Source organism: Zonotrichia albicollis, chromosome 19 (assembly GCF_047830755.1).
Source record: "Zonotrichia albicollis isolate bZonAlb1 chromosome 19, bZonAlb1.hap1, whole genome shotgun sequence".
Lineage (NCBI taxonomy): Eukaryota > Metazoa > Chordata > Aves > Passeriformes > Passerellidae > Zonotrichia > Zonotrichia albicollis.
The window spans coordinates 4,778,532-4,791,433 of NC_133837.1; the positions used below are offsets into that span (position 1 = coordinate 4,778,532).

The 12,902-nt window shown below is 45.7% G+C and overlaps 1 protein-coding gene across 3 annotated transcripts in view; it reads right to left on the reverse strand.

The window, feature by feature from the left end:
- The window catches only part of UBE2O (ubiquitin conjugating enzyme E2 O), a 61,329-nt gene that overhangs the window by 22,880 nt on the left and 25,547 nt on the right, over positions 1-12,902 (reverse strand). Inside the window, exons 2-3 of one of the 3 annotated variants that reach the window (XM_005494059.4) lie at positions 5,627-5,686; positions 500-610 (exon numbers count right to left, since the gene is read on the reverse strand). In XM_005494059.4, the coding sequence (XP_005494116.1) occupies positions 500-610; positions 5,627-5,686 (171 nt within the window). Of the gene's footprint in view, positions 1-499; positions 611-3,552; positions 3,741-5,626; positions 5,687-12,902 lie in introns of those variants that run through there. The other 2 variants (XM_005494061.4, XM_026797482.2) reach the window with 2 other exon arrangements.

A 12,902-nucleotide genomic window follows, 5' to 3' on the forward strand; every position in this document is an offset into this window, starting at 1 on the left:
CTTCACTCCCAAATTATCTCAGAGGAAAAGCAATGATGAAATCCTACCCTACCTGGAATCTGGAAACCAACTATACACTCAAAGAGAGAAATATATGTCTGAGACTGTTCCAGCTCAACAGAAACATGCTTGACTCATCTTAGCATTTTTATAGCCTGTTTCAGCAGCAGTGGTGTCACAGCTCAGCAGCTCTGGGCTGCCCTGGTCAGGCTGCCACACCAGCTTTCCACACTCAGTGCAGAAGTTCTCACATAATTTCATGTCAGTCTAGCTCTTCAAGAAAATTTGGTCTCAGCAATGTGATGAGAAACACAGAACAGATGGGGAGATGAGGAGATGCTGCATCATCTTCTGCTAGGGAGGTTTTTAAAATAAAACCAAACTGCAGATGCATCTTGCACAACATGGATGCTTTGCCTTCAAGAGAGACTTGAAGTGCAGCAGCATCCCTGCACACCAGCAGGCCCTGGCTGCCAGTGTGTTTTGGCTGTGTTCTCACCCAGATATGCTGCAGGTCTTTGCTGTTGACAGGGTAAAGGATGCAGTTGGTTCCCACCAGCTTCACAGCACACTCGATGTTGACGTCAATTACAGTTCCACACTGACTGTCCTGAAAACACAAAAGGAAAAAAAGGTTTGTTACCTAGGGAAAGTCCTGCATACAAATGTAATTGTTTTGTGTACAAGTCAGAAATTCAGAGACAAACTTCAAGACTAAATTCCCTCTTACCCTTCAGGTCCTTGTTCTGCAGGGGAATTTCATACAATACTACGAGAGCTCAGAAGGTGAGATCACTATTACAGACCTGTAGTGTTTTCTTCCCAGGTAGAACCTGAAATAGATGCTAAAGCAGAGACTCCTACATCAGGTCAATTAAGACCATACTGTATCAGGTGATTAGTGTTTACTTGTTTTAAAATCTGCCTGGCTCACAGCTCCATAGGACCATTGTGAGGTATTGCCTTGAGTCAGCAAAGGCAGGGCAGATCAGCAACAAAACAGAAATTCTTTAAAGCTGTCGTGACTTTAACTCACAGTTCTGAAGGACATTATAAATAGTCTTTATTTTGTGCCATACTGAAAAAAAAAATCTGGCACCTGTGGTCAAACTTCAAGGTTTGCAGCCAGATAATTCACAGTTGGTCTAATTATAAGATGGTCTGTCATTATCTCCCTCACTTTTTAACGAAGTTTTAATCTTTTTTGTCCCCAAGAAAAGAAGGCATGCTGTCAGGAGCCTTCTGGGGGCAGCTTGGCAGGGAGCACACAGTGTGCACGTTGCTCACACATATGGTGAGGGCCTGCAAGGAAGGGCTGCTAACCCAAACAGTGTCAAAGGCAGCAGCTGCCCCGGCCTCCTGACAGCTGGGACAATCGATAGTTTTATTTATTAAAGACCACAAGTCCATTATCAAAGCTGACTGAGGGCCAGCATGACAAATGCCCTGGTATGAGCTGTCCTTATCTCAAACATCAAGGTCTCTGCTCCAGCAGGACTTGAGCACAACACTCAAAGGGCTCATACCCTGTGAGAAGTGGATTTGTTTGCTCAGTTCTGTTCTTTCAACCAAGGGAAATGTTTAGCCAAGGCTTTCACTCAGAGCCCTGGGCAGCCCCTGTGGGAGTTCAGGAGTTTGCTGGTGCTCAACTCATTCAGTTTCACCTTGAGGACTGGCAGTTGGAGCAAAGACAGTGCAGGTAATTCCTGGACAGACTGCTCAGCCCTTCTGGCTGGTTTGCTTTCCTTCCCACCTGCCTGCTGCTGGCTCTGTGCTCACCCACCCAGGGCCCTGCAGCCCTGAGGCTCCCAAGGCAATGGGATCAGAGAGGGGGGCCAGCCCCAGGCAGAGCTGTGCCAGCAGGGCCAGGAGGGCTGGCAGAGCCCAAAGCAGCAGGGGCTCACTGCCTCCAGCTGCCCCACATATCACTGCCAGGCCTTTCCAGAAGGGCTGCAGAGCAAAGGGAGCCTTTCCCAGCTTCAGCTCCATCACCACAGACTGCAGCTAAGCCTGCTGCCTGCACAGGCTGCCAGCAAAGAGCCCAGCAGAGCTCTACCATCACTCTCACCTGAAAAGGGTTGGCCAGAATTACACTGGCTTCACAACAGTTACTGCCAGCACGATTTGAGCTGTGGGATGAGTGAGGCCTGCTCAGAAGTGGCACCTGCTCAACAAACCCACACCTTCTGCAGCCTGCAGCACAGCCACCTGCCCTGCTTTTCCTCCAGAGTCAGCTAAAACAAGTGTACCCACACCATCCTCTGGCTGTGCTTTGCAGTTCAGGCCCTGTGTTTTAGACTATTTGTTAGTCAGAACCAAAAACCCCTCCAGAAACAAATTCCTTGCCCTACATCGCACATTTCAAAATTAATTTTTTTCCTTTATCAGCAACCAACACGACAGCAGCTCTGAGACATGATACAATCCAACACCTGTGATTTCTGTGGATCATATTGTCTCCTGGTCTAAAATCCCTTTAATGGATGATGAAAGTATAGCAAGCAATAAAACCAGGACTGGAGTGACTGATGTGCTCCAGCACCCTTCTGCCTGTTCTCTAAAAGAGTTTCCCCATGGAGAAGGCACCTGCACCACCCTAAAGGTGCCTCCCACCTAACACAGCTGGGTGCTACTAGTCATGGCCAAGAGCAACAGGTTTAGCTCAGCTTGCTTCTCCTTCCAGTTATAAAATGCTTGAGCAAGTACAGAGCCCTGTCTGTGGTTAAGAAAGCAAAGATCAATATTGTGAGCAGCCCCAGGACCTACAGGGCTGTCAAATCACAGCTCTCCTCCCTCACCTGCCACTGAACCTTCCTTTATTATGAGTTCACTTATTTCTCTGTCACATGAAACATCAGCCTGTGGCAGAGGATGCAGATTTGCAGATTTGCTGAGGGGTTCTGCTGAATCACTCTGAGTTTATAGCAGTGCTCAGCAGTGCAGTCCCAGAGAGAGACATTGCCAACTTGTCCCATCTTCCAGGGCAGGTCCTCAGCTGGGCACAGCTCAAGCACACCCATCCTTTCATTAGCTGATCCCATTAAAGGAGGGGCCAAATGAAACGAGCTGACATTTCACAGCTCTGTTACAAAAATCCATTTCCATCAATTCCAACAGCAGAACTGGAAAAGGGAGGTGACTGAACTGAGTGAGGAGAGCTGATGGGCTCAAGCCTCACTCACTCCACAACTGAGTGCACTCCCTAGACATTGTTCCTGCTTCTTCTGGTACCCTGACATCACGCACCACACTGGAAATACTGAATATTTAAGCAGTGAATTGATTCCTTCCCCATCAGAGACAAGGCTTTAAGGCAGACCAGCAAATTCCCATCCAAGAGCCCAGCAGCTCTGCAAACACAGCCATCAATCCCAGCCATCAATCCCACATCTTCCACCTCCCATCCTTCTACTCCTTCTCTCAGAACTCTCTTTTCTAATAAGAGGATCTTTACACCACTCTTATACCTTTGTTTAAAAGGAACAGCATAGCCCAGAATCCTTTGAAACAACAAAATCCAGGTGTCTGACAGATTACAGATCTACTTCTTACCTTTTCCCCAAATTAGCATATCACCTGGAAAAATTACCTCTGCCACTTCTGCTTCTCATCCAGCTGGATTAGACTTTCAGGCCCAACTGCATTGAGTGAAAATGATCTCATTTGATGCATTTCCCCCTGAAGCAGTCCTTTCCCACACTCAGTGCTCAATGAGAGGCACATGGACTTTGAGTCAGCTCTCCTCTCTTGAGGAACAGAGGATTCTGAGTCCTTTTTGCTCAAGGTTAAAAACAAGCCCTAAGAAAGTGTCTTGAATACAGAATAAGTTCCACATTCTCCACTTGCCAGGCCAACTGGCACAGGGCAACCATCCCACATCCTGAATTTGGCAGGCTGACACTTGCAGGTTTTCTATTTTAAAAGCTCCTATAATTTCTGGAATATATCTGTTAGCAAGTGAAGGTTTTCCTTGGAATAAAGGGGCCTTATTGTTTAATTTACCCCCACTAACATTTAGAAACTTGTTACGCTTTTCAACAGAGAGAAGAAATTGAGTTATAATCTCACCATTCCACCAATTAAAAACATGAAATTACTGGGCACAAGGGTCAAGCAAATACCATTATTTAAACATGCAAACCAACAAAAATGCATGTGCAAGACAACTGCTGGGTACATATCTACCAAAGCATGTGCAGCAAGCCAGGGGAGCCAATTTCTGCTCAAATGAGAATGGAAATTGCAAACAAAAGCAGCACATCCATGTTTGCCAAGAGGAGAACAACCTGCTGTCCTGAAAGCTTAAAATGACTTTAAGAAGCATTGGATAACAAACAGCTGAGAGACAGGACTCAAAGCATCCCCCTGAGTGAGAAGAACATTCTGACAGCTCCAGCTGTGCCAGGTACAACACTGTTAACAGCCTATAATTCCAGTTTCTACCTGTTCATTGTTTTGGATGAGAACTCTTCCATAAAGCTGCAGTTTTAGAAAAAGATGTTGACTTCAAATTTCCACTTCAAACAACTATTAAATTTCCTAAGCAAATACTTTGCTTCAGCAAATTTCAAATTATTATTCAAGCTTCTCATTCCTTTTTTTTTTTCCTTGTAATATTCTGTGGAAAAGGGGGTGGGTTTACTTTTACTAATTGACAAAAAAGGCTTTATTTAAAAATAACAAAAACCCAAACAAGGCAGACAGGGCAGAGAAGAGCCTCCTCTGTCCCTGTACAGGCTGCACACCATGTGGTGCAAGTGCAGCAGTTAGTGGCCAGCTGCTTCCCTCAGCACAGCCTTGGTAGCCACATTGCTGGAAGCAAGTCAAGAGAAGAAGAGGCAAACACATGGCAGGGCCATATGGCTCAGGGTTAGAGGTTAGCTCTGAGCCACAGCAAGAAATTGCCAACCTTGCTGAGCTCCTAAAGAGTGCAAATCCCATCTGATCATCAATACTCAACAATCTCCCCAGTATTCCCTAAACAAAACCCAAATCCACACATCTCTGATAGGCACAAGTGCCACACAACTAGAACAGAGGGGCTGGGGCATAGAACAGCATGCAGAAAGAGCAAAGGGAGCAATTATCAGCTCCTGTTGAAGAACCAGCTTGCTTTCTGTCAACCTAGCTGTGTTGGATGCTCCAACAGTGTTTGGTTTGCTGAATTTCTGGGAGAAGCTGGAAAAGATGCTGCTTACTGTAGACTGAGAGGTGTGTCTGAAAATATTCCCTCCAAATTCTCTATCAGAGAAAACAGAGGCAAAGGCAAGCAGTGGAACTGGGACCTGCCCCCACTCCAATCTCCCTCTTACTGGGAGAGCAGGCCCACAGTGCCCACAGCTCAGAATGGATGAATGTAAAACTTTAATAATGGCAGGGTAGACAGGCTTCTTGTCTCCTGCCCAGGAGTGCTTGCTCAGGAGACCTTTGCAGATATGCAACTGCAGAGAGGCAGCCTTAGCAGAATTCCATTCTCACTGCAGGCAGCTAAGTCCATCCAACACACTAAATATAGAACATGCTCAAAGTATTACTGTCCAGCTCCATTCAGGCAATTTGGCAAGTCCTAGAAATCCATGCAGCAGTATCACAATCAAAAAGGACAAAGGAAAAAAAAAGCACTTACACTGGAGCTCATGTGTCTGACCACATCTCGAGGGACCACTGAGCGATCTTCAAGTTTCAGCTAAGGAGAGAGAGAGAGAGAGAGAGATTGGCTTTAGTGCTGACCCCAGATGATATTCAGTCAGAAATAACATGACAAATACAAATGCACAGTATCCCAATCCTCCAGACTGAGGAGGATTGCAGGGGAGGATGCTGAGGCACTTCCACACACACAGAGTTAATCCCCTTGGCACAGTTGCAAAATCCAGTTGACAGATCTGACATCAGCAACCAGGGGAGCCATCCATGACTGTGCTCTAAGTCAGCAGACACATCAAAAAGGGTGCAGACATTGACTCATTCATCCCCTCAAGTCTCCCTCTCCTCTCCCTCTGCCTGCACCACGCATTATTTCCTACCCACATCCAGTTTATGCAGTAGAGAAGACAGAAGAGACACAAAGCAGCACATCATACCACAGCTCTGTGTCTCATCCTGCACATTTTTCACCCAAAATACTCCCAAATATCTGTGGAAAGCCTGTTTGGCTTGGGACACAAAGCAAGGTCCTGTACAGTAAAAAGTCTTGGCTGGCAGGGGAGTAAGTGAAAAATCCACTGCAGCAAGCACTTGTCTTGAAAAAACAGGAAAAGAAATGGCTGTTTCTGCACTCAGAAGCTCTCAGGTACAAGCAGGTAACAAAACATCAATAAGACCAGGGATAAAAAAGCACTGCTTATTCCAGCTCCTGCTGAAGCACTTGCTGGCAAAGAGCTCATTCTGGTAACAAAGGATGTGGTTGGAACATCCTTATGTACCCAGAGCTGACACAGACCTGAGGGCACCAGGAGGGCTCTTGGAAAGGGAATGGATCCCTTGATGGATCTCCAGTGATCAACCAAGTGATGTCCTTCCAAAAGTGGCCCTTCATCCAGCTGTTTCAGTGACCTCAAGACTCCTTGCAGGCTATTCCATTAAGTGTTTTCAACAGCTTCAAACTACAAAATGCAGCTGCCACTGAACACACTGGAATGCTACATGAGGGCTGATGTCCTACTGAGGCCACAAGGCTGAACTCCAATTTCAGGCTTGCTCAGCCTCCCAGTAACTCAGCTAAAATCTCCCTCTGCTGAGCAGGGAGAAGCCTCATCTGCATTTCAGTGGTCCAGAAGTTATTGGCATTGGTACATCACTCATTCCACACCCTGTGCTCTCCACATGAATGCACCACCAGGGACAGAGCCTCTCTCCTGAGTCACTTTCAGAACCAGCCTTGCCACTGCTGCTGCATTCCTGGCTTTTCCTTGCTCATCCCAGCCTGAACTCCACTGCGCTCTGTCAGCATTTCATCCTAACCCACTCCCTGGCTTACAGCCTGCTTTGCTAAATTAGACAAATCTATAATCCAAGAACAGGAGCTGGAATTAAACCAAAGGACCTGAGTATTTATCATCTTCTTGACTGTGTGTTTCAGTAAGAGGGGAAGAGACCCAGCCAGGCAGGCTTTTAGACCCCACTTCTGGAGTCAGAACCACACTGGAGTGGCAAACCTGAAGCCCACAGCACATTTCCAGATTGTAGAAGTGTTTTCACTGCCTCCCACATCCCACTGTGGTATATAGATAGACATCAATTTTTATACAGCTTTCTAAAATTATTTGTTAAAGTAAGTACTGTATAGGCAGCCTTTTAAAATCCAGAATTAGGCTGCAACATTTACATTCCAGTAAGTACTCAAGCATGAGCAGCAGTTTGGGTACTGTAACTGAAGTATGCTCACTGCACAGCTCCAAGTGCTTGATGATACTTTAATTTCAAAATGCATTAGGGCTTAAATTGATGCATTATGTTTCAACACATCACTCAGCCACACTGATGCAGCCTCTGAAGAACCCAGATCATGAAGATGATTTGATGTTACCCAGCAGCAGCAATATCTTTGAGTTACTCAATGCTGGTAAATCCCAGAAGCTGTCAATCAGCAGCATTCCCATTTTGTCATCATTCCTCAAGAATATAATCATACAAATTCTTCCCAAAGCAAAGCATGAAACTTCCTCTACAAGGGAACTATATTTAACCTATTTTCAGGTCTCTTGGCTTTTAAAGGCAGCACTATTTTCAGCTTCATGTGCCAGACCCACCTGTCTCAGTGGCAAAAAAAAGCAAGCCCAGGAGCAGGCAGAAAGCCAGCATCAACAATAAATACTTCACAGGTCTGTCATGTCACAAAAGACTCAAAACCCACAAGAAACCCAACCAGAGTGAGCTGGGATGGCTGCTGGGATGAACACAACAGTTCAGTGATTCCTCCTGTCTTCTGTCACACCCAGAGCAATGTGATCATCAACTGATGGACAGCACTGAGGGAATTCTGTTGCACAAGCACTTTTAAAATAGGTGCTCACAGCTGCTATATTTACCTCTATGAGAGTCAGTATTAACATGGCTGGGTTTCTGTTCTAGCCATGGGCCTCAGTAATAGCCCCAAGAATGAGAAACAGCAGTTTCCCAGAGATGCTCTGAGGAGTCCTGTGCTCCTGTATGCCAAGCTGAGCTCCCTCCTCAAGATGTGTTTTGTGTTGCTTTTTAAAAAATAAATTCACTACTACAAATGTTAAAGAAGGCAAATCAAAGACACCCATCACTACACACACATTTCACCCTGGGGACGAGGGTGACACACCCAGCCTGGGGTCAGTAATGCTCCTTAGGGCCTTGACTGCACAAAGAAGTGGCAGAACAGCTCTGGCCCCCATTTATTTCCTTTGCTATTCAGGTGCTCAGCACTGAATCAGTGCCTGAGCTCCACAGCAAATTTACTCATCAAAAAGCAGCAGCTGCAATCTGGAGAACACCTGATCCTTTAGCAGGGCTGATGATGCTCTCAAACCACACACAGCAGGAGGAGTACACAAATTCTGATTTTCTGCATAAAGAACAAGCACCAACAGGACCACATGCCCCTTCTCAGCTGAGTCATCTCACCTCAAACAAAATAAGGGAGCCATCAGGGCTCACACCTGGAACTGGCCAGACTGGGAAAGGACAGACACTTCCACTGAGCATTAGCTCATTAAGCCTTGGGAGCTTTCTGCTTTCATCCACTTGCCTAATTTTTTATTACAAACTTGTCATTTGAAAGAAAATCTTTGTGGTTTTGAATTTTGTTTGTTTAAACTAACAGCAGAGGTTAAGAGAGATGTCTGTGACAGAAAAGTAAATTCCCACTTTAGCAAACAATTTGGCAGTGAGGTGCAAACAACCCCAGGCAGGGGTGGGCTAAACTCCCACTGTAACTCTCTGGGTTTAATCTCTCAACTCCCTTCAACAAATGCAAGATTTGGTGCCAATTTTCCTCTCCAAGAGCTCCCTGCTGACAAGAGCTCAAACCCAGAACAATTTACTTTGATGATCTGGACTAGCCACAAATGCCAAATATTGCAGCAGGTAAATAAGCAACAATCACTTCTGAAGTTCAGGGGTAAATATTGTGGGAGTTGCTGGGATTGGTATAGGGACAAGCAGCCCTGGGTGGTGTGAATTCAAACAAACTGAGTACTGGAGATCCTCAGTAGTGGCTTAAATCCCTGGTCTCTCTCTGCATAACTAAAGCAGAGCTTTAACTCAGTAATTAGCAATTTAGGTTTGTTTGTAACATCCCTGGTACCTCACAGCGGTGTCACCATCCAGAATGTTTTATCCAACACAGGAGAAAGGGCAACTCATTCACACCTACTGCCAGCACATCCCTTCCTTTGCTATTCCCACAGTTTCTTTTCTGCATGGGGCAGGCTCTCTCACTTTAGGAGAAACAAGGTGGTAATTCTGCCCGGTGGTAATTCAGTACAATGCCTGCCAAAGCCAGCCCCCCTGTAACAGCTCATGCTTGGCCAGTGCTGTCTCACATTCTGGAGCAGCTGAGGGAGCTCCTTTCCTCCTTTGGCCTTTACTTTGGCAAAACCCACAAATTTCCCAAGTCTTCTTCCTTCCATGCCCTGATGGGCTTCTCCACCACCTCCAACCCCACCATCTGCAGCAGCAGCAGGACAATGCACAGATGTGCCTCAGATCTCTTCATAGGTATCCTGCCCTGAAGACTTCACATCACAAAGAAGTTCCAGCCTGAACAATAGCACACCTCTCATTTGGGTGAAAACCCGTAGGAACAGGTTTTGCACTTTTCGATGGTAAACTGATGTCCCTCTGTATTTTTTGTTGTTGATGGTAGTGGTTGGTTTTCTATTTTCTCTGCTGATTTCTTCTTCCTTTCACTTCAGGATCTTGAGTTTATTGGGTGTGTTCTACCTGCAAAGGGCTAGAGGTAGCTCCATTTCTTCCATAAATCACCATTAAAAGTCATTTCAGAGAAAGAGCTGAGGGAATATTGGAGTTGGGAAATTTCCTGACAGGGAACTAATTAGATGAGCAAAGCAGGCTCCTCCTTGTCTGCACCTCCCTGGTAGAAGCTGTAGCCAGGTGGGGTCAGGCTCTTCTCCCAAGTAACAAGACAAGAGGAAGCAGCCTCACCTTGTGCCAGGAGAGCTTCAGACTGGATATGAGGAAAATTTCTTCATCAAAAGGGCTGTCAAGCACTGGCACAGGGAGGTGGCAGAGTCACCATCCCTGGAGGGATTTGGAAGATGTGCAGCTGTAACACCTGGGGATATCATTTACTGGAGTTCATGGCTGAACTCAAAAGTCTTTTCCAACCTGAAGAACTGCAGTGTCTGACCAATAAAGGATGACACCTGCTCAAGGGTGACTGTGATCCCACAGCCTCTGCCTCCAACACAATCACTGTGGTGACAACATCACTTTCTATTCCAGACACATCCTGAATTTCATCCTCCAAAACAAGAGCTCTGGAAATAAGCTCTGCAGATGGAGGAGAAAAAGCAGCACACACACATCTGCTTATAAAAATGAGAATACAAGGCACCACAAAAAAAAAAGGAGGAAAGCACAATGCTGGATGTGAAACTCTGTATGTTAACCTGAACTGCTGCTGATGGTTGAGATGTTCATCCAGCTGACTCAGAAGTGAATTTTCTGTTATGAAAGCTGCTTCTGCCTCCTGACTTAAACAAAGGTTTTAAACAAGGACTTGGATAGCAGTGGCCACCACAAGGACAGAGGCCAGGCTGTGACCTGCACAGACCTGTCACTTCTGCTCACTGGGGGCTCCTTGCACATCTCACAGGTCCCAACCCTCCCCTTGCATATCTTGTGGAACTGATCTCATTGCAAGCACTGCTCCCAGGCTCTGCACCTACAATTGTACACAAAAAAAAAAAGAAAAAAAAAAGAAGAAATTACTTGCAATTTTGTGAAGCCTATTTTGAATTGTCTCAATGGGATCAAGAAAGAAAGTGTGAGGGGAAAAAATAATAATGCCCTTTTAGATGTATTATCATTTTCTGGCCTCCTTTCTAGTCAAGCCAAGGTTTTATCCACAGAAAACATGTCACACTTGAATTTTTGTGACAATGGACAAAAATTGTGATGGAGGAGACATGAACTGGAGAGTTCTCCTAGCAAGTCAATATCTGAAATGTTCTGGAGTTACAAATTAATCCACTCCCTGGGACATTTCTGCAGGGAAACCAGGACTGTCACTGTCCCACAATCACCACATTAGCATTCTGTTTTGGATGGACAGCACCTACTTGAGAGCTTGGAAGTTGCCATGGAAACTTGTAACATCAATGCTCAGAAGAAGAAGAAACCCCACAGGTTAAGAGCAAAGCACAGGGAAAGCAACCACTGCAGCAACAGGTAACAAGGCAAGACAGACCCCTCCAAACCTCAGCACCACACCCCATAACCAGGAAAGCTAAACCCAAATGCCTGGTGCTGGGAAAAAGTAAAACTTTGCTTCACTGAGCTGACAGAGACTCCTTGGAGGTATTTTAAAAAACCTGCACAGCCTCTCAGCACCTGAAACAGGACCACAGCTCCCATGCCTGGTTTCTAAACCCAAAAGCAAACAGATCCTTTCCTCCTCCAGTCCTGAAGCTGTGGCTTGGAAATCTCACCAGATGCACTGGGTTGTGACTGGGACCACTGCCAGGCTTTACTGGAGGTTAAGAGGGAACTTCCTTACTACATAAAGCAGCTCCTGGCCAGCAGCAGCTCCAGAGCTGCCTTGGCACTGAAGGGCCCTGGGGTGGGTGCTCATGGAAATGGGCAGGAGGGAGCACAACTGGCAGCAGCCAACCCAACTCAGCAACCCCCAGCTCTTCTTTTTAAACTCCAAGGTCTGATTACACACCCAAACAGCTAAAACAGAAGTGTAGCAATCAACTCAACACAAGCTGTTTCTATTTTAAATCTAGATGAGGTGTCTAAAAAAGCAAGTCAGCTGTCCAAATATAGCATGGATACACCAAGTTAGACGACACAGGTTCAGAAATTCAATGACCCAGAAGATCTGAAGCCAAGATATTTTAATATCTTTTCAGTATCAACACATTACCAACGGCATCACATACTACTGTTGGAAAAATATGTTTCATATCCAAAGTTCACCTCCAGTGAAAGATTTGTGTTACACTGATCAGATTGCATTGCACATGAGCAGTTGTGAAAAACAAGGAGAGAAGGAAAAGCAACAGCAGAGAATTCCCTGGAAGCTCAGAGCTGATTCACACTGTGACATTTAAAGTGCCACATGTTGTTTCACTTCTAACTGGAGTTTTCCAGCCACACTGGGTTTTATGGGAAAGAAAGATGGGCAAATGGGACAGAAGACAGACTACCAGAAACTTAAGACTCCTGAGAACTAAAATTCTACTACCCAAAACAGCTGAACAATGAGCTACACAATACAGAGGGTTTTAAAAACAACCCTTGAGGGATGCAGCTGCAAAAATATGAAAATAAATCTTTTGCACTGATTGGTACAAAAGTTCTGCCTGTGACACCTCCTGGCTACTCCTACATGGCAAGCACAAGTTGTCTGTGGCTCTTCCAGACAAAAAATTCAAACTCTCAGGAGGCTGTGGAGATTCCTGCATTACTTACAGAAGAACTAAACCCTCTGGGGCAAGGTCTAAACCTTCACCTGCACAAATATTAAATGTCAGAGTAGTATGTGGTTCATAGCACAGAACTGAGCTGGTCACTGCTCTGCCACCTAACTCACACCTTTAATTCATAGGATGGTTTGGGTTGGAAGAGACTTTAAAACCCTCTCATTCCACTCCTGCCATGGGCAGGGACACCTCCCACTATCCCAGGTTGCTCCAAGCCCCATCCAACCTGGCCATAAACACTTCCAGGGATGGGGCAGC